The sequence below is a fragment of the Mya arenaria genome, chromosome 1 (genome assembly GCF_026914265.1).
Source record: "Mya arenaria isolate MELC-2E11 chromosome 1, ASM2691426v1".
Classification (NCBI taxonomy): domain Eukaryota; kingdom Metazoa; phylum Mollusca; class Bivalvia; order Myida; family Myidae; genus Mya; species Mya arenaria.
In genome coordinates, this window is record NC_069122.1 from 56813818 (window position 1) to 56836248 (window position 22431).

Consider the following 22431-nt stretch of genomic DNA (forward strand, 5'->3'; position numbering starts at 1 on the left):
GACCAGGTCTAAGTTTGAACTTATTTTGTTGAATGCTTAGTAAACATGGGCACAGTTACTTGGTATTAGGGTTTTATTTTTGGCCAGTCGAGCAACCTGAATAGAGCAATTTGGTCCCCAGGGTGATCTCTTGGACTGAGAATCATAAAAAATATGTTTTAGTCATACACAGACAGAGCTGACAAAGGTAAAACTATGAGTATTACCGTCTCTTTACAAGTGTATCATTGTATTTACTAGGAGGTTAAAACATACAGACACAGGTCAATGGATACACTGTCTAGCATACTGTTGAGCTGTTGTTGCCAAATGTAAGAACGAAATGGTTCCGGTTTTGTCACTAAGATATTCATGTTGTTGTAAAAAAAAATACTATACGCTTTTTTATTAAATAATTTGCATACATAATACACGTATATTTTAAATGCAGATGGAATGGTCAATTTGGATATTTTTTTTTAAATTATTTTAAATCGATATTTTTTGTCCATTTAAGTTTGGAAGCCAGTTGCAACCAGTCTTATGAAGTGTATTTAACAGTAAAACACGGAGTGAAACATTGTCATTAAAATTACAAATGATGTAGACAGTAATTTCCAGAACATGCATTGCCGCATACAAATCCAATTGCTTGTTATTTCAGATAAAGGACTTGTTTCTGTAATTTTTCATCAAAATATTTGGTTGGACTGGACTTTTAAGGATAAATGGTATATTGTACATCACTCTGGCGATGCAATCTACTTACATCCTGTGGTAAATGAATGAGTAACATTATATTAGGCAATCCGTAGGTGTTCTTGTGTATAGAGACGGTAAAGCACATGTAAATGTGAAACCTTTTATAAAAGTAATAAAGATCCGACCGAAATTCATCAAGATTCACGGACAATTACCATCTGTCGGTTAAACGATAAACACCGATGCTCTTAAAAGCATAACAGTTATAGTTTTGATGTTAAATGACGAAAACTGATAACATGCGAAAGATTTGAATGTCTATCAAAATAAAAAAAGACAGATTTTTGCTTTTTTTTATGTCTCTCATTGTAAAATATTATATAAACTGTGAACTTCTTCAACTAAAAGGATGTTTGTCAGAATTGTGTGTCAATGTTTTATTCTTAAATTTAAAAATTGTCTTGTTATATTTTTTTTTTTCTAATACTGACTGTTTGGACGGTTTATAACTTAAATAATTATCTCGGTCAATCATCGTTCTGTCATGGTGAAATTCAATAATAAACATTTACATATCTGTATGGATTCGATCAATAGGAACATTCTTCTATATCATTTCTATCAAAATGATTGAAAGTTCTGATATGAGAGTATAAAGACATTTTCCTATGAAAGTATAACAAAGATAAAGAACAACCCAGACAGCACAAAGCGTCAAATCTGGGTCCATTATCATTAACGTCTTGTGTTTCAATTTGAACTTTCGGCTCACATTTTTTTCGTTAATAATTCCAAAGTATTATAGTATGTTAATACAATACTACAGAGACAAAACTAAATAAGGGTTTAATTTTAATACGTTTAATACACTGAGACCTTGTACTGCACATTACGATCCCCGTGAAACGGTGGATAAATTAAACGAAAAAATTCCAGAGAGACTAGTATCTCTAACCAATCTTTATGTTGGAACTGGAATCGAACCACTCAAAGAAAGGCGACGTAAACATAAACTTATCCTATTCTACAAGATGTTTCACTCCCTTGCACCAGCATATCTTACATCACTGATTCCAACAGGAGTTGGCGATACTACTTCGTATAACCTTTGAAATGCAGATAACCTTCGGAACATTTCATGCAAATCACAGTTGTTGACGAGTTCATTCTACCATCAAATATATCCGCATGGAACGCACTCCCGGAAGAAATTCGTTATCGCCATCCGTGCCTTCTTTCAAATACAAACTTAATAAGAACATAAAGCAAGTTTCTGACTTCTAGTACGAAGGTGACCGCAAATCCTGTGTCAATCACGCGAGGTTACGTATGCACAGTAGCAATCTTAATGAACATCTATTACCAAAATATATTGTCAACAGTCCTAATTGTCAATGCGGTGAAATTGAGGACACCTTTCACATTTTCTTCACCTGTCCATTATGTAGCGTCCAAAGAAATCATCAGATTGTTCAGTAATCCACCGTTGGGCAATTGTCTTTTCAACTGTTACTCTTTGGATCGAAGGAAGCCTCATATCAAACGTACAAACTTATCTTTGATAGCGTCCAGAACTATATACGTCAATCTAAACGTTTTTAAGTACAAATTCTAACAAACCTTATCCCGATCCCGATCTGACCAGTGCCTGTACCACCCCTCTCATTTCAGCTTCCTTTTATTCTATCGTTATCTTTTCTTCCTTCTAACTAAATGATTTCAGACTAAAACAAATTGTTTTACATACCATAGTTTACACAATACGACTATAAGATTATATTTATTCGAGTCACCGCAACTAGCGCACTAGCCTAAGCAGCGTGAATGACCTACAGAAGCGTGACATAGTATAAGCCTTAAGGCTTTCTTCTCAATTCTGTTTACACTATTGTTTTGTGCATAATTAACATGTTCTTTTTTATATGCATTACATATTTTGTCTTTTGCTAACGTTGATTATGCTAAAATTTGTTAAACTAAACTAATTGTAAATATTTCATGGAAATCAATATAGTTTAAACCAAATAAATTCCAACTAAGCGACAGTAGCCGTAGGAATACGATAGTTTAATTTGTAATATATGAACTATTTACAACGTATAATTTATCGTTTAAGCTGACTCAGTAGATCATTAAGTACGACGTCTAGGCAACATGTAAACAAGGGCTCGGTCATAATGGTATCGACATACATGCGCGAAAAACGTACATCTGTTGGCTTGGTTAAGGCAATGAACTGTAATGATTGTTAACGCATCTGCATGCATGGTGTTCAACTCGAACAGTTAAAGCTTACTTGACATATAGGCTTCCGTTCGTCTATGCTTTGATGTTAACAAAAATGGATTCCTTTATTGAAATACTGTCTTGTATTATTTCTACATATCGCTGAAAACAATAAGTTATGTTTAAAACTTTGAAAAGCTTTATTGGCAATAAAAAACCCTATCCTTAAGTGAATATTACATTTAAGTATATTATTCAATGTACACATATGCAAAAGACTATTAAATTGAAACCATACACAAACATGTTTAATATAAGCATTGAATCAAATTTCCTTAATCCCATGTTTTAAATTGTTTACAAAAGAACCGCACGTCTGAATTCAAAAAGCTTTTATTTAGGTAATGTAAGCAATTAGATACCCTTTCATGTTTTTTCTTTGCTATATATAAAACACATATATAATTCTGTTTACTGTTACATCTCTGAATACAATTATTCTAAAAACAAAGAAAACACAACAGAACGAATGTCCAAAGAATTAACCAAACCAAACAATACAATACCAATGTACCGTACCTTTTTGTTACAAAAAGCACAAGTCATTTGGCAACAAAAGAGCATACTATTTTGCACATACAAAGCTTTGCTTCAAAGGAATACAATAGTTTACACAAATACCATTATGCTAAAATACATACCTTTTTACAAACTGTTTTGCTCAAAAAAGCAAATAATAATATGCTACAAGAAGAACATACTGTTTTGCACCTACGTTTTGTCCCATCATTACACCGTTACTCTACAAAAATCACATACTAGTTTTCTACATAAATTGCACACACTGTTGCCAAAAGGATTAAAGCTGAAAATGCCAGAATCACTCACAACTACAATTTAATGAGTGGAAAAATAATGGTTACAATTGCTAATTATATATAGTAGCGGATAAGAAACACAACTATATAAATAAACACACACTGAGTAATACATAAAACCGAAGTCGACTTCATCGTCCCTTACTTGAAAAATAGCATTTTAAAATGAATATCAGTACTGTATTCTATTGTTGTGAAAATACATGTATCAATTCCGTAGAAATTTAGGGTCAAACAATATTTTATAACAGGTTCACATAGTCTCGGAAATATCATTATGACATATGTCTGAGTGTGTTTTGTTTTAAAGTATTAGACATTTTGGATTTTTGGACAAACGATTCTTCTGTTTTGCTTCCTTATCAGCGTATCTGCTTTCCGGTCGTTTTTCCACAGTGTTGTTCAGAAAGACCCGCCTTGGCTTTGGGATTGGCTTTGATATGTTCGGATCCTTCTCGAAGTTCGCCTTTTCGTACAAATCATACCAGACATTGTACTCGGTTACAAGTTGCTTATAGTATGAGTTGTCTTCTGACAACTCGGCCTTAGCCTGCTCTATTTCTAGGAACTTCAGTTCCAGGATCTCAAGATATTGTGATCCAATTCTCATTAGCCCATCAATTTCATACTTTTCAATAGACTCTCGTGCCTTCTGTTCAGCTGGCTGTTCCCCTTCTATAAAATCTGCAAACTGCGCTGGAATCGGGCTTGATTGAACTGAAAGGCGACGTAACTGAGGTTCAGCTTCAGCATCTGGAAAGGAGACAGTTTTCTATTTAAATACTAAAGTTCTGAAACATTACAACTGTTTAAAGCTGAACTTAAGTTCATCAAATGTAGTATCAATTGAAGAATGCTCCCCAGCTTCGAGGTTATAACAAATGACACAAATCACTAATAATTAAGTTTTTTTTCTGTGTGTTCCTTTAAATGATACTGGTACTCATAATCGTATTCTTATTTAAATATGTTTATAGCCTTTGATTGAGATCCATATATCGTACCAATATGGTCCTTAACCATTTCGTAAACCAGTTGCTCTTCCTTGATCTTTGCATCGATATATTCTTGCAAGGCAGCTCTTGTCTGTAATTATAATTCAATAATATTTCGTAAAGATAATAAGAAAAGTTTTTAGATCAATATTTTTATACATATCTTAAACGAGGAAACAAACACATGTATTACAAACTGGTCATACTCCATATAAAATATTTCGATTATCTATTTACCTTTGATCCAAGGTAACGTTCTTGTTTTATGAATTCATCAGCAAGAGTGTTGATGTCTGCTATGTATTCGCTGTAACCAAGCGAATGTGCATACTTGTTCTCTCTTATTTTCCGTTGGATTTTCAGGTCGAGCTGGCCTAGAGACCTTCTGCATCTGTCAAGGGAGTCTCTCTCTACGATTGACTTGAATCGTTTCAAATGATTTTCGAAACATTCCTGAAAGAATAAGTATTCTGCGTTAAATGAAACATACACATTAACCAAAGCACAATCTTGTTCTACGAAAGTTTCCTGCCAATTAAAGGGAAACGACTTTACTCTGCAAAGTTAGAAAGTAACATAAGGTACATAAGGTACTCAAACAAAAATTGCAGACTTACGGCCGCTTTTTTCTGAAATATATCTCCGTCATCAAATACAACTAATTCTCTTAATGTCTTGACAGCGACGTCCATACAATCATTGTGATACATTTCAAGCCCTTCCTCGTTTGGTATGTGTTTGTTAATCCTCTTCTTCATTTCATCTAGATAGCATTCAGTCGTTTTCTGTACTGCAAACTGGTTTTCTTCTTCAGCCATCAGTTTCATAGCATCGGTTAAACACGGTGCCGTGTTTTCATGCACGGAATTCATGTAGCTGATTATCATCGTTCTCAGCACTAGAATAAGACAAACACTTCATGAAAATATATATCAATAATTGTTAAATATTATTAGTTTGGTGCATCTAAGTATTTGGTAATTTAAAAAGTGTTTACTTGTTTAAGAACCTGGGGGCCTTATTCGTTAAATAATCACTAACAATAGAAATATGATCTATATTGCACAAAAGTATCTCTCAGTTCCATAACCTAAAAATGTATTTTTATAAACAGAAAATGTCGTCATGAACCAACTAATATGCCTTCAATTTGATCTAGTATATGATATGATAAGTCAATTTCACCTAACGACAATAATAAGATATTTAAAGAAAAAGGACCTTGATCCCCTCAAAGAAAGTAATATATGTTTGATGTTTAATTGATTTGTTACATACTTCTTCCGTTTATTGGCTTTCCTGATTTGAATTTCTTCGGGCAACTTTCACATAGGTATTGGTGCAAGTCGTTCACCCGTTGCAGAAATTTTGGCTCAATCTTAGAATCCGACATTGATTCCAATTTTTCGGGCCTCGTGCATGGGATTGGGATTTCAAAGCATGTCCTTTTCTTGAAATATCTTCGAATAAGTCGCCTTGGTTCATTGTACTCATGCACTCTGTCCGACTCCCCCGTCTTGTACACTAATCGATTTTCAAGGAATTCCTCAGAAGATGTATCCGATCTCAGTGTAAAATCTCGTAAAACGAGAACGAAATTCGGAAAGAAGAAGTCAAGAAAACTGTCGTCCTCATTTTCTCCTCTTGCAACCGTCACGTTAGATTGAACCACTTTAAGAAATCTGAAAATGCAATAACGGCTAACAATGTACTGTTTTGTTAAGAATCTAGTTGTTTATGATAAGGCCGTCTTTAACCAAGTCTTTGTTTGCATCTTTCCAATATACTTACGAACACTGCCGTGTCCTAGTTGTATGCCTTGATCAAACACAAATAAATCGTAATGCTATTTTCTTGTAAACTTAATGCTATCATTCATGCACACGATTTGGTCGGCCTCTTTATATAAGCATATTAAAGAGGGCGAAATTAAAAGATGTGCAACCCTTGTAACAATGTTTTTTATAATTTATACAACACTAGCAAAATGTGAAATGACAGAAGCATTTGGTAGTCAGATTAAAATTGATATATTGATATTTAATGATATTCAAAAATAGTTGCTGTGTTAAACCCGGTATTTAAAACGTTTAAACCCCCTTAAAATGACAATAAATATCAATAAAATTCACTAGATCCCGCTCAACATAAAATAAAACTTTACTTTGAAACAAACGTAACCCAATGTGAATTTGAAATAAATTCTTACTGAAATTTACTGATGTGTGATGCATCAAAGACGCCTTTTGTGTTGTAGACAAGTACATTGCAAAGCAACGTTGCAATAAGGAATATCCAAGTGTCTTCTTGAATATCAGCCTGCAATCACATTAAGCAAATTAGATGAATAGCGATGAATGCAATTTGCGTAGTAGAGAAATTCGAACGGTTGATTTCTAATAAATTGCGTCAATAGACAATAGGCTGTTGCTGGAAATCAAGAGCCTGTTTTTTACCTCAGTCGAAACCACTGCTTCTGATGAAGCTTTTAAAGATCCGCTGCCAAACAATGAACGCCACTCGTAGTTGTACATGCGCATTGGAACATATACAAATTTTGTGTGTTGGCTTTTAGGCTTAAAGTTTTATAACTCATTGGCGCTTTTAAATTTATAAAGCAAACCTTCTCTGGATCATCGATTCCTTCCGTATCGAGAAAAGCAATCACCTTCCCTTCTTGAGTCGGATGTGGTTTGCACATAATCCATATTCCTTGCGTCTGTGCCTTGACCGAGTGGCCAACAGTGAAACACTCTCCTGAAACTAGAATAAATTGTCATCTAGTACATATATATCAACAAGGTAAATATTACTAATTACTTATTATAGTAACATGACTTTGGCATTTTTAAACAATATTGTGTATGAAAGAAAGCAATGGGTAATTGGAACAACCACCACATTTCCGAACGCAAACGGGACATACCACTTCACTTTAAGACGCATGCACTACTAAGAATATTTTAGTTTCTATCAATAAATAATTTGAGCTTACGGCCACACTTCTGTACAAGGCGACTAAGTAGGTACGATTTTCCGGTCCTAAGGCATCCAGCTACAGCTATGACACATAATGGTTCCTCAATTTGGCTAAGTTCCTCAAGGGTATCATGGTTGTAAGAGAGTGCGTGTCCTTCACCAGCATCGTTTTTGACGATAAGTGGTAATGGTCTCTCAAACAATGAGAGTTTGTACCTAGAACGACATGTTCCGATGTTGGCATATTTTTATTTATATGCTGATAATAAACGTTTATATATCATTAAATGAGAAGCTTGCATAAACCCCAACTATGTTACATTATAATAGCATTACTGTATAAGTAATTTTAAATAAAAAGCGTCTGAATCAAAGACATTGCAATATAGCTTTAATGATTAATTATCGAACCTTGAGGTAAGTTCGGTAAAGTTGAATCAAAAGTATTTTGTCAAAAGTCACTGATTTGTGTTTCTTGGTTAACTACTTACTTGTCTGCAAGTTTTTTATTAACAGCATTGACACTGAAATAAGAAAAGGAGCATATCGACTTCGGACTATTATTAAATACTACCAGTAGGTTTGTAAATTTGTTTTTGCCAAAATAACAACAAGCTTGAATGTGTTAACAAATACAGTTTGATACAAATGTAATTGTTGTTACTCTTCTTTTCATTCACAAAGCAATACTAATTTATTAACAAAAGTATTGTTTTAACATTTCTTTTGTATGCATAGATCATTGTGTCATTTTTTTAAGCGACATACCCGGCCTTTTTAATACTACGTGCCCTTTGTAGTGGTACAGGAGCTTTGCTAAAATGTAAGATGAAATATTAGATTTGCACAGTTGTGAAAACATCACATTTATCGAACATTAAATGTTATACATTTTATACGGAATGCCGTAAGGGCCATCGCCTGCGATTGTGTTAATCTGAAACGCGATACTCGAAAGACAGATACGACGAGGAAAAACGCGAATTCACGAAACTCGATAACTAAAACGCGACAGTGCGGTGATGAAATCGCGTTATTACGATATCGAAAATTCGATAATACAGTACGATGATGATAATGAGATCTTATTTCGTGTTTTCACAATCGTATTGTTGCGTGTTCATCGACGTCATATCGTTATTTCGCGTTTTTATTATCGTTGTATCGTATTAGCGCGTTTCCTCATCATACTGTTGCGTTTTCATCATCGTACTGTCCAGTATCGCGTTTAAATTAACATATTCACAGGCATTACGTACTTTTATGACAAGAGTTCGTAATTTGCAGAGAATAACACTCATAGTGTCGCACGTTTCTTATACTCAACACTGAATGCTTGAACATATCAGCATGACAGTATGTAGTTCTTTTCGCTTCCGATTATAATCTGTTGGCATATAATGTTAAATCTGATTCCTAGCTGGTAAAACCACACAATCGGCTTTGTACAATATGCTTGTTTCATTTACAAATAAAGAAACATAGTTTGTTGCAAAAGGCCTCTTCATGGCTTCTTTCTACACTTATGCCCATTTGCGAAAACTACGGTCAGATCATTTTGTTGAAAATATTCAGCTTATTTTCATTTGAATGTTGTAAACTTGTAATGTAGTGTTGAAAACAATCTAAAATGATGTACTAGATCGATGGTTCGGTGGTCCACCTTGTCTAGCAATCCAGAAGTCCCGCAAATCGTTTTTTGATATATTTTGTTTCTTCATGTTCTTATGTTTTTTTTAATTTTTTATTTTGAACTTGGATCATATTTTTTTCTTTCGTGTTTCTTTTGAAAAGATGGTTGATATTTTTCAATAACAAATTATATTTTATTATTTCTGTTGCCCTTTTAACTTTACAACCTATTCAGCTATAACGTTTTCATTAAAACCCACGTTCTTAAAAAGGCACAGTTTATACAATATACTGACCACAGCGTGTGACCATAGCGTGTGACCATCTCGTCTCATAATGCTATCAATGTTTGAAACCTCTGCGGCCTAAAATGGCACATCTCGCTGAGTTCCAACTGCACTGACCACTGTGTGAACTAACTCGATTCAATCATACTGTCAATTTACAAACCCTACGGCCTAAAACAGCATACATGGATTAGAAAAGATTTAGTTGAAGCGTATATCTCGTGGACATATATATTTTTCGGGTTTGAATTCAAAATACTTAAAAAGTCAAACCGTAACACTTCACTATTACAGCTGGACCTTATGCGTATCTTGATTTATCTCTAAAAGATGTTTTAAGTACAATAAAAAATACAAAATAGGGAAATAAGATAAATTGTGCTTTCAAATTATTGTTTTCAAACATCTGCCTAAAACAATAATAACGTTTTCTTGGGTTGATGCAAACCATTTAAACCCATTCATATTTTGCTTCTTTTAAAACATTTCGTTCATACTTTATTATCATTGCATTCAGCCTAAATTATTTCTTTATTTATGACATGTGTGGAAACTGGTAACGATACATTGAGCACAAAAATAATATGTCGTTAAATGCAACCCACTGTATAATAGGACGCAGGTTTTTACCTTTCAAAATTACTGTAAAGGTTTAATTGTCATTTAATAAGAGTACCGAGGCTAGGAAGTATATTGAAATCATATCATTTAGTGTAAATTATAAAATAGAAATTGATCTAACATTTCTAGAACATTGTTGTTGTTTGTTATTTGTACGTTTTTATGGATGTGTAAATAATATATTCGTATGCTAAGTGGTAGAATAAATATCTGCGTTTGAATAGGAAATGCTCCCTCTGATTAATTACGCCTTTGCAGTGCCCCCTGCAAAGTCCCTGCCATTGACGAAAATAATATCCTAGAGATATGATAACACAAAAAATGTGCTTAAACATATGCGCATTTATTTATTCAAATGTTTAGAGATCCACTCTATGCCAATTGAATTTTATATACTTCTGATTAGATTATTTTAAAGCTCCACGATTAAGTGGTTTGCGTAACGTCAATCGAGATTAATGTCAATGAAATGTAAGAAGAGCAGTGTGAGTTTTTATTGTAAATGTAAACAGCACATCTGACTTAAAGGCATTAAATATTCGCCTTATTTCGAGCATTATTTATGCGAAAAACTAAAACTACAGAAACAAGCTCAGTAGCCATCAGTTTTAAACATAATCCGAGTTTAATGGCACTCGGTAAACGCCAAAGACATTTATAGACATCTTTAAAAATAACAGATTGAAATTAAACTAAAGACACATATTGTGAGCCCATCAGCCTCAATCTTTACCGAATGGCTGTTAAAGAGCACAAGGATAAAGGCATTTAACACACTTATCGCGAGTCAGAAACACGTCAGACATATGCAAACATATCGTTTTTGGAAAATACTGGTGTAACCGCATTAAAACGGTCACTGAAAACTACAAAATAATTAAAGGCCCTCCATAGTGCAAAAGTGGGTTGGGAAGGTCGAACATTTAAACGTTTCAAATGTTCATGTTTTATTAGTTTTGAGGAACGATCTTATTTGGGAATAAAACATACATTCTTGGTGACATGTTTATCGGGAGTTTTTTTTTAAATTTTATAAAAGAAGATTTAATCACTGTTTTGATAAAAAAAACTTCACATTCGTTTGGAAAAGTCTGTCGACATTATCACTTTTTTATGTGTCAAATGCCCCAGACTACCTTATCTACAATGTCTTAAGGATTCTTGATGATATCGTTCAAAGAAGAATGTAATTCAAAATAAAATGGGAAATAGTGGATGAAATTTATTGCCTGGTTACAAAAAAGCATTTTTTTTTAAAAAGCTGCAATCACCATAAAACCTCAGGACATTATTGAATAGGTATTTCTGTAAATTGGACGCATTAACATATTCATTTTGAATTAAGACATTTCCGAGAAAACTTAAACGTAGTTTGGTTTGAAACATGATAAAACCTTCTTTCGTTACTAATTGCTCAACTCCTTATTATAGCTTCTTATGTTGCAACGGATACATGAATCATACATTTTAAATGTCGGTGTTTAAAACGACGTTTGCATTGAAGCCGACCCTTAACTGGGAATTGAAGCTGATTGAGGTGCATACCTCACGCTTGTTACAACATTTAGCGTCAAAGCATAACGACCAATAACACTACAAACACAAACAAAAACAGAACAATAAAATACAAATGCAAAAAACATACTGTCTATTCAACACTCGAATACTATATCAAAATGAAAAAGTTACATTAAAAACATTACCCTCTTTCTTCTCGAACATTTTTCGTGTCTCTTTAAAATCCATGATGAGCAGTTTTCTGTCTTAAACAAATGAATATAATTTAAATATACAATACTATCAATATAGACAATACATGAAATAGGTGCCGCACAGCTGCGTTAATTTTAGGTCTACTTAAAAGCACAGGTTTTTAGATAATCAATCCACTAGAATGAACAGAACGCATAATTATGCACTCTAAACAAGCTGATAGCTGTTAGAGTTTCTTATTACAACCTTTAATCAAATAGCTCATTTTGCAGTCGTTCCTTTTACAGCCCAAAATATTTATCAAATGCCTTCAGTGTTCACGTAGTTTTTTCATTTGGTCGAAAACTACATGATTACTATTTGTGAAAAACGGTCCGATTTAAACTGAATGCTGTAAGAAGCCCTTATAGTATATATGTACTGTGTTGTTTGTGGGGTTTTGTGATGTTGTTCCCTGTTCCTTGTTTGTGATTATTTTTGTTTTTGAGTAATATGTCTTTGGCGTTTACCCTGTGCCATTAAACGGGCTTTATGTTTAAACTGATGGCTACTGAGCTTTTTTCTGTAGCTTTTCATATAAATATCATGAGGCAGCAATTTTCATAACGCTTCCTTACTTAAACAAAGCAAACACACGCACGCACGCACGCACAGCACGTACGCACGCTCGCACGCACACGTCCCCCCACACACATTTGTCTTTGGGCACATCGTAAAGACCATTCTTTTAAGGGTTATACGCGAACATAAACATTTGTTTTCATTTGATTAAAGTGGCATTTACTAATGCGAATTTGATACATAATACATTGTATAAAGTGTCGTGTAACCATAGCGTGCATTATTGAGCTTTCCTTGTATGCCCTGTATGCGTAATTTGGAGAAATAAGATAATTATTTGGCTAAAAGTGCACCTCCTAATCATATGCTAATTTAAACGCAGATACGTATGTGCCAAAGTAAAAAAACAACAAACAAGAACGCTTGCTTTAGATTCAAGCTTTAAAATTTGTTTGCTCAAAACACTGCGAAGTTGCATAAATTATCACTGGCAAAAATATTTAATTGTCAGTCATTGAAACTGCAAACTTACACCATGTCATTTATTCAAACAGTAAGACAATACTTATTGAACATAAGCTTACCTGAATTTATTTAAAGAACAGTTTTTATATAATATCCACGCTGCATGCAGATCTCTTTCAATCTATTTAAATTGGCGAGTCTGATTTCCGTCAGAAAACAATGTTATTATAAATTATGCTGTCATTTATTCCATTCCTTATCATTTTTCAATACAACTGATAACAAGTCGAGACCCTTTACTTTCCATTACAAAGCGAATTTTAACGATATAAAATAATGATTATGAATGAAATATTTGCCACAAATTGTCTGCCAAAACTATGAAGGCAAAGTAACATAATAAACTTTATTGATAAACGAACCCTTGATTGCGTTAAAAGTCTCAATATTGATTTCTTCAATGGTTTTAATTAATACAACTAATGAGCAATACTTGACGTGTTTGCATCTTTTCCGTAAACTGTCAATAAAATATACATAACGAAATCTAAATGCGTCTGCGCTCTAAATAAGAAAGTTATTCAGAACCAGAATTGGAAAATAATAGATGAAATTCAGTTCCTGGATACTGCAACTAGCCCGTGTATGCCAGCTTCATCCTTTAATATGATGTCGGCTTCGACAATCTTGAAGGTGTACTGAAAGGCAAGGTTGTCGCCCCGATACCGAATCAAATGAACTTTTCTGTAAATACATTTACATATGTTTCAAGCCCTAGTGACACTTAGGATTAAATAATTAAAGACAAAAATAAAAGTGAGTATATAACTATGATAGAGTCTGATAAAATGTTTGAAAAAATCCTGAGGTGCAAACGATGTTTAAGTAAAACATAAATGTTTTGAAAAACCCAATGAAATTCCAAACTGACTCACTATATGCTAATGAGGTAGATATGTGTGCGGAACATAATGTTTGACATTAAGACTGTTCATAACATTGGTCGATAGCTAGTATCGTAATGTCAAACATATTGATTGTCAATTGTGAATGGTCAATACGTGAACCCTGACTTGACATTTGTTGTTAATTACTCTGTCTTGTCAAATGTGGAGCAATTCAGGGTTCTTCAATTAGAGGAGAGCTGCCACATGACAATATCGATTAATATGAAGTTTAACAATTGTTAATATATTCAGGGCTTTTGCATTCTATTCCACCAAAAAGCATTTCAAATGTTTTTTTCCGTCATTTTTTCTTTTGTCTGTTAATTAATTTCCAAAATGCATCATTATCAATTTCATTTAGCTCAATTTCAAGTTTTGTTATAATCTTACACATATTAACGGTGTTCTGCTCGAAATTTACACTTTGCAGTGTTGTATTTGCAGTAACTTTCGCAGTTATGACCTCATTCCTGTCCCTTTCCTATCCATTCATTTCTAAGTATTTTATTCACCTTGTGCATATCTCTCAATCTTTTATTCCAATAAGGCTTTATATGTTTATAAATGTTGGCGTTGGTGTAATAGTGGAATTGGCAGTCTGAATAACATCAACAATACTATCGTTCAAAACACCTACGTCACGTGTATTTGAAACATTTTAATTTAATAACCTTTTTAAAGATATATTATTTTCCAAAAATCGAGTGAACCGATCAACATGACGTTTTTAATTTCCTCCCAGTTTATGAACCTGCATCCATTATTACTTGTATCGTTAACATTCACTTGGGTACAATATCGTTTAGTGCAAATTATAGGTCTATTAAACGAGACGTTTAAAGCATTGTCATCAACAACTGTACATGCAAATACATTGGGGATTTAGTCTTGTGCAATAAATTTGTATTCTAACAATGTTTCACGTTTTGATGTATACGTTATATTTGAATATTCTGCACCTAGACATAATGGCAATGAGTTAATAGGTATTAAGTCATAGTTAACTAATTATTCAGAAAATATCGTTTCGTACGTCAAGCATAAATTTTAGGTCAAAGTTCCTTCTTGGTAGTTGAGTATTTAGGTCTCCCAATAATACAATATTTCCCTGTAACGTACTCATACATAATCGTCTATTTAATGCCAAACTATGCATAAGCCACCTTTACCAACTTTAATCTTACTCGGAATATCTACTTAGATTCACTTATGGCAATGTTAGTATAATGGCTATTTATCATGTTCAGATAATGGAAAGTTTGTCTATAAAGCCAATGCTTACTTATTCCACACGTGTCTACATATTATGTCGCAACTTTCCAGCTGTTCGAGTGACTCCGGAGTAGCGGTCTTCGATCTTCTTCTGGTTCCGGATGGCTGGCCTCCATTGCCGGTACACGATTCCTCGGGGGAAGAAGTATTCTCCCGGGATGTCATCGGTGTACCCATTTTCCTCGATTCCAACGCGAACGATAACATTTTGCAGTTTGGATACTGATATGGAAATATAGTGGTACGGTAGTGTACTGGAACACGAGGAACAAGACTCAAACAATGTAGAGATGTAATCTGGAAATATATAATTCATAATATACACGTAAGTTACAAAATATGAAGATATAAAACACTGTTAAAAAGCATGTTCAATATATCAATAATCGCTATTATAACTATCATAGGCTAGCAGCTTAATATTGTCCATAAACAATATTTCAGGACATATATACATATAATTGAATGCACAAGCTAAGCTTGAACAGATAAACAAACGAGATTGTATCACATACAATGACATTCACGATTATGTCAAATACAACATTTGGCCATATACAGAAACATGACAATGACACATGAAACTTACCAATATGTGGTACTGAAAACAACCCTTGACATCTCACGCTCCCGGTGCTTGTTAAGCTACGTTCTAAAAGGTAAGTGAACAGAATGATTTGTGTACACATATAAAAGTAGTGAACCTTCTGAAAAATAGGTTAATATAAGAGGTTTGTATACTGCTTTACGGACAACTCTTTATCCCGGACAAACATAATTAAAAAAGAATAATTAAATGGCGTTATACAAACGACTCAAGTGAGATCACTACGAGAAAACAATCAATTCCATGATTAAACCAAGAATGCATACCTGCAAAACATTGTGCAAAAGCGAACAACTCTGTAAAAACAGTTTCTATCAAAGCAGTATTTTCTATACTTCGTGACTGACTGAATCAAACCATGCCTGAACCAATCAAAATCGCTGAAACATATATGCTGACCTATGAAATTGTCTTTTCGAAAACATGCCAAACCGATAATGAAAAAAAACAAGATGTTCCGTATATAATGAAGACAAAACGGCGATATACAAATATCGGTCCGGTCACATACTCCCCCGCTATGAGAAATGACGTCTGTCATTACGTCACTTAAAAACAAAACAAAGAGTAGTCCAGTATCTGGTCTGACAATCTGCTTATACTGACGTATACTAATATGCATAGTAAACATGTAATTCTACATAATACGAGCACTATTTTACCGACATATGATAAACTTTTAACAGTATATAGCTATCTAGTTGTGACAGCTCTATCAAGTGACTTCAAAAGTTCTTTAACTATATACACAAGCAATTCATTAGCGATTTGTGAAATAAAATGTTTTTCAACAACAAAATCAACAATTTAAAACAGTCCTTAGTCCCCCCGCCCTGTGACAAAACTATGCCAACATAGTTTTAACAAAACACTATTCAAATGCATAAAAAACAATGATTACACAGATCAAACTAAAACAATAAAAAGTGCAGCATTATTTATTCATAATTGAACCAATTAGTTGATACGCTAGTTCACTATCCACATCGTTTAGAATGCCAGACTGCATAAGTGTGTCCAATCTGCAATCTGTGGTCGACTGGTTGGTTGCTATACATGTGGAACTCGTCAAATCTTGTTGGCAGCTTGCGAACGCGTTCTGAACGTCGTGGTTGAGGTATTGGTCTTAGTCTGTCTGCAAAGGGTCAACCTACAGCATCTCTTCCTCCAATAGCTTCGGCAGCTAACTGATCTTCATGTTCGTCTACTGTCGGTAGGACCTCTGCAGGATCATATGTTTGGATCACATTCTGGATTTTCCCCTTGAATAACTGGAATTTCAGGGACTTCTATTCCGCTTGTATGTGTATCATCTGAAAATGGGAGTCATTAGAGGGTTTACATTAACATCCTCAACTTTACTAATGATACTTACATGATCTAAAACTTCATCACTTCCCGTAGTTAAGCTGTCATTCTTATGGCTGACGTTACTGTCCGGTTTATGGGCGTCCCCATGGTGGCATACAGGTCCTGTATATCCGCCACCTTCTTCGTCAGTCTCACTATCACCTTCAGTCAATTCACTCACTAGTTCTTTCCTTCCTGATGAATCCCTTACTTCAACTTCCTGCTCTGTAAAAACTTCATTCAACACACTGTCATTCTCATGATTCTCAATCAAGAGTAAATGGTTCCGATGAAGTGTCCTCTCACGCTCAGAGCCCTCAGCTCTTACCTTTACAACTGGAATGTCCCTTCTTGGTTGGTCAAGTACTGTATAAAGTTCTTTTTCGAAACGGTCGGCGATCTTATGTTTACCATCAAAAGCCATCTACTTTACAAATATTCTGTCCCCAACATCAATCCTTACAGGTTTTGTCTTGCGGTCGTAGGATTTTTTTTGTTTCATTTTCGACTTTTCTGATGGTTCACAATCTCGTTTATGTTCACGTTCCTTTCTTGGAGATCTTCCATGTATTTATCTGTAGTTTTACTGACTGGCTCTTCTTTTGCCTGCTCAAACACTACTTCGATTGTTAACATAGGCCTTCTTACGGAGAGCAACTCATATGGGACACCCGGGTTGCTTCATGCGGTGTACAATTATAAGCATACACTAGACTTCTGATATGTCGTTTCCAATCAGCCTTTTGATCTTCTCCAAGGGTTCTATGCATTCCCAGACGTGTTCGATTAAAGCGTTCTGGCCCTGTATTTCCTTGTTGGTGGTAAAGTGTGGTATGGCTTTTCTTCATACCTGTAATGCGGCACAGTTCCGAAATAATCTGGCTTTCAAAGTTGGCCCCCTGGTCCGAATGTAGCCTCGTAGGAATCCCGAAATTGACCAAGAACTCATTATAGAGTGCTTCCGCTGTAGTTTTTGCGGTTTGGTTCCTGGTGGGGATAGCTTTGTCAAACTTTGTATACTGATCAGTGACTATCAAAATGCTGCTGATGTTACTCTTGCATGGCTCTAGAGACAGGCAATCAATATAAAGAAGTTCAAGTAGATATGATGTATTTACATTCACGAGCGGTGCACGGTCAATCTTCCCCTGCCTTCCAATGCATCTATTGCACTTACCTATCAAGTCTTTCACATCTGATGTCATTCCAGGCCAGTAGAACTTTCCCTCAGCAGGCGCATTGTTCTCTCTTTCCCTGGACGACCAGATAGATCATGAATGCCCGTCAGCATCTAATGTCTGAATGACTCAGGAATCACAAGTTGTTCGGTGTCATTGTCATCATTGTCATGAACATTCCTGAACAGAATACCTCTTTTGATACTTAAGTTCCTTAATTGTTTCTTCATATTCAGATCATTTCCATGCAAAAGATTTCTTGGCAACCTCTTGTTAATAACGGCTATTCTCCATTTTTCAATGAGAGAATCACTGCGTTGGGCTCTCCTGTTTTCATACATATCGTTCTGTGCAAGTGGTTTGCAGGTCTTCAGTTGCCTCTAGAATGTTCATTCTCATTAAAAGAGTGTCAACAAAAAGGTACTGAAATCATATTACATATAGACTTAACAGTTGGATCACTGATCTTTACCGTTTCTGTGTTGTCTGTATCTGTGATGTTCTCATAAGGATATCGGCTCATTCCATCTGCATCTTGGTTCCTCAAACCAGCTCTATACTTTATGTAAAGCTTGGCAGTAGTTAACACTTAAGTAAGAGGGTTATTATCTGTCAAGACAGTGAAGTTGGACGTGGCGAGGTAGTCACTAAACTTCTCAGTCACCGCCCAGTTAAGAGCCAAGATATCCAATTTGAAGGCGCTATTGTTCCGCTCGGATATGTTTATGACCCAATTGGCATAGGAAATTACCCGTTTTGGCAGTCTTGCACTTGGTACAGCACTACACCTAATGCTCCTTCAGACGCATATGTTTGAAGTTCGAACGGCTGGTGAAAATTCGGGTATGCCAGTATTGGTGGAGAAGATATCAATTCCTTCAAATGTTCGAACACATCCTGTTCATTGTCTGTCCACTTCCACTCTGGTTTTGTTGTCTTTGACCCCTTCTTAGTTGTAGTTGGAGGAAGAAGCTCATTTAATGGCCGAACTATGTCGCTGAAATGATTTATAAAACGACAGTAGTATCCAGCGAAAGCTATAAATGAGCGAAATTCATTAGAATTAGATGGGTTTGGCCAACCTTTAACTTTTTTCTATCGTTGCAGGATCTGTTTCTACTCCATTACCACTAACACTATGGCCTAGAAAATTGACACCTTGTTAAAAAATGACATTTCTCAGGGGCTAATTTCATTCTTGCTCCATCGTCCAAGTACATTAGACAAATGCGAATGTTCAGATCTCCTAATATTTACTGCATTATTCTCTGGTAGGTAGCTGGGCAATTCATGTTTTTGATTGTAATACTGTTAAACTGCCTGTAATCAACACAGAGACGTAAATTTCCGTTCCTCTTACGGACAAGAACCACAATCGATGTGTATGCAGATTTCGATGGTCGTATGACAACGGTTGCTAATAGCTGGTCAATATGGTTTCGAACCTCTTCAATCATAGATGGTGGAATGCGGCAGTGACTCTGCTTATATGGAATGTCTGTTAACAAATCAATCCTATGTTTTATTCTGTTATTCTATACAAATGCCAATATCAGTATCTCCAGTGGCAAAAATGTCCTTATGTTTAATATTATACCCTTTTCTACAAGTTTTGCAGTTCATATACGCTTGGGGCAGCAGTCTTGATTTGATGGTGACTACTCGGTAAATTCCGAAGTTAGGTGCAGCACTGTCAACGCACGTTCCCAACGTTTAATCGAACGTTTTGAGTTGAGTAATTATGCCCTTTATTGATACAATTCATCCTTAGGCGTTACTGAACTGCGGGTTAATAGCCATGCCTAAACTATAAAAGCCGATTCAAGTATTATTTTAACATCGTGTGCGGTTGCTAAGGCAGAAATAAGGTTTCTATGTGTGCATCAAAGACGACGGTCAGTGTTTTGCATGGTTTTGTGATTCTTCTAACAGAATGTCAACGGCGTATTCAAGTTAAATGCTCATAATAGTTTATCAATTAATTTTTGTCCTAAATCAAGAAATAATGCATTCCCTAACCCATGTTGCTAATACCCAATGCCTTGTACTTCTCTTACCAATGTTTATTAAAAACTCGTAAGACATCAGCGCAATGATAAAAATCCCGCTGAACAGCCTGTCAAATGTAATATAATAAGACTATATTCAAAAGTAAGTCCAAGCCCCCTATTAATGACATAAAACAGGGTGCTATATACCACATATCATATATCTCATTAATGAAAATACCTGTCAGGCTTTTCCCCGTCAACAGTATTCCCCCTCGTTTCATATCAGTATTTACTTTAATGACTATATTTGTAATTTAACATAAAGCATAAAGCTTTATTTTGAACGCCATCCTAAATCCATGGTTTTAACAAGAATAAAGGATGATGATACTGGTTGTGAAGTTGTAATGACAGTTATGTAAGTAGAATGTGAATTTGATCTGTCCAAGTTATTTTTCATGGTAATCCAAATATTAAAAGAGTACACACAATGTTCACAATTTTACACTTTTAATTTCCAATTTCCTTTGGAAGAAATCCCTTAGATACCACATTGAGCTTCCGTTGTGCGATGTGATGAACACCTGCAATGGTTGGAATCATGTTTTGATAAAGGATAGCAATTTAAAAGTAGTTGACAGACTTCCGGAAAGATGTAATGGAAGGATATTCAAATTTCAGATGGGCCATATCAGTCAACATTCATGACAGTTAATCATACCTAAAGATCTTTGGCAGGCGATACAAACTAAATTTACATATGCAATGGAAGAGTTCCTTTGTTTTTGATCATGATCGCATCGCTAGCAGTAATATTACGATATAATGACGCATAAAGTACGTTCTGAATGTTTGCTTTAAATGTTGGATGCCATCATTAACATACTCATGTTATCATTTGTTCAATGATTTGATACTTTGTTATTTTAAAAGGTGCATTACATCATCAATGCATACTTGTAAACTCACATGTGAATACTTGAAACATATCCCTTGGCAAAATATGTATTTATGTTCAAATGGGGCTTGATGTTCTGTTTTATTGAGTAGAACGCTTTCTGAAATAAACATTTCTCGAAAAGCTAGCTGGTCAATACATTAACTTTAAATAAAATGCTAGTAAAAATGAGTGTGACTATCAAATCAAACGATATGTTTTATATTTTGTGCAGCATATTGCATATGACTTTAAAGGTTAATTATTACGTTTCTTTTGGTCTGTTTAGACTAGGCGAGCTGGCCCTGTCAAATAATGCGCCTGCTAATATGATTCAACGACAGCATATCAATTTCACTCCAACAAAAGATGGCTTTATTCAGGGTATCATCGTAACGATGCTAAGTTACCAACACTCACAAGTTCACGCAGCCAGAATCTTACTGTCACGACAACCACAGGTTCGCAAACTTTGTCCTGTCCTTAAAGCTACGTACCCCCTTCCAGGAACGGACCAGTAGCTAAAGAAACTAATGTCAACTCTCTTAAGAGGCACAATGTTAGAAATATTTTTCAGAAATGTTAAGCTTAAAGGAGATTCTTGGACACCTTGCAATTAAACGTTTGAAAAAAATCAATACAAATCATTGGCAGTTTTTGTTTAAGTATATGACTTGTAGCATATAGACTACTTTTTCAATGTTTTCATATTTTCTTAACCAAAATATACATATCGATGAAAAAGATCAGTAGTGTTACTATTACATTAATTTTTACTTACACAAGTCATATTCTTAATCTATTATCGAACGATAATATAAAATATTAAAGCCCAGTTTGCAAAAATGCTGTATTCCTTTCATGTATGATAGGCCTCACCAAATTAATAACTTGTACATCGGATTTCCCGCACCTATTTCTTCAGAAAAACAAAAACAATATTTATGTATATTCACTTGCGCTGCAATATCTAAGAAAATAAGTTATTCTTTTACGAGCGCTATATGTTTAGTGGAATGTAGCCTTTTCCCTCGTACATAACCGCGTTTTTCGATCGTAACAATTGTAAAAATACTAGTCTCAATTATTCAGCTGCTCTGATTAGAGTTAA

General features: G+C 34.7%; 2 protein-coding genes across 2 annotated transcripts; both read right to left on the reverse strand.

Moving 5' to 3' along the window:
• Positions 1-3531: 3531 nt before the first annotated feature.
• On the reverse strand, positions 3532-6272 carry LOC128240334 (guanylate-binding protein 1-like). Its single transcript, XM_052956945.1, has 5 exons — positions 6059-6272; positions 5398-5678; positions 5018-5233; positions 4790-4871; positions 3532-4538 (listed from the first exon to the last, which is right to left on the reverse strand). Exons 1-5 carry the CDS (start codon positions 6171-6173, stop codon positions 4090-4092), a joined length of 1143 nt encoding a protein of 380 aa, XP_052812905.1. The 5' UTR covers positions 6174-6272; the 3' UTR covers positions 3532-4089.
• LOC128228138 (guanylate-binding protein 1-like) lies at positions 6214-7537 on the reverse strand. Its single transcript, XM_052939275.1, has 4 exons — positions 7404-7537; positions 6990-7099; positions 6279-6462; positions 6214-6240 (listed from the first exon to the last, which is right to left on the reverse strand). The coding sequence occupies exons 1-4, from the start codon at positions 7479-7481 to the stop codon at positions 6214-6216; spliced, it is 399 nt and encodes a 132-aa protein (XP_052795235.1). The 5' UTR covers positions 7482-7537.
• Between the last annotated feature and the right edge of the window lie 14894 nt (positions 7538-22431).

Coding starts and splice junctions, on each gene's coding strand:
- LOC128240334 (XM_052956945.1), bottom strand. CDS start 6,173: ATGTCGGATTCTAAGATTGAGCCAAAATTTCTGCAACGGGTGAACGAC. Junction 5,679..6,058: donor AAAGCCAATAAACGGAAGAA/GTATGTAACAAA, acceptor GTCTTATTCTAG/TGCTGAGAACGATGATAATC. Junction 4,539..4,789: donor AATGGTTAAGGACCATATTG/GTACGATATATG, acceptor TCTCCTTTCCAG/ATGCTGAAGCTGAACCTCAG.
- LOC128228138 (XM_052939275.1), bottom strand. CDS start 7,481: ATGTGCAAACCACATCCGACTCAAGAAGGGAAGGTGATTGCTTTTCTC. Junction 6,463..6,989: donor TCACACATCAGTAAATTTCA/GTAAGAATTTAT, acceptor TTGCATTTTCAG/ATTTCTTAAAGTGGTTCAAT. Junction 6,241..6,278: donor AGACGGGGGAGTCGGACAGA/GTGCATGAGTAC, acceptor ACTTATTCGAAG/ATATTTCAAGAAAAGGACAT.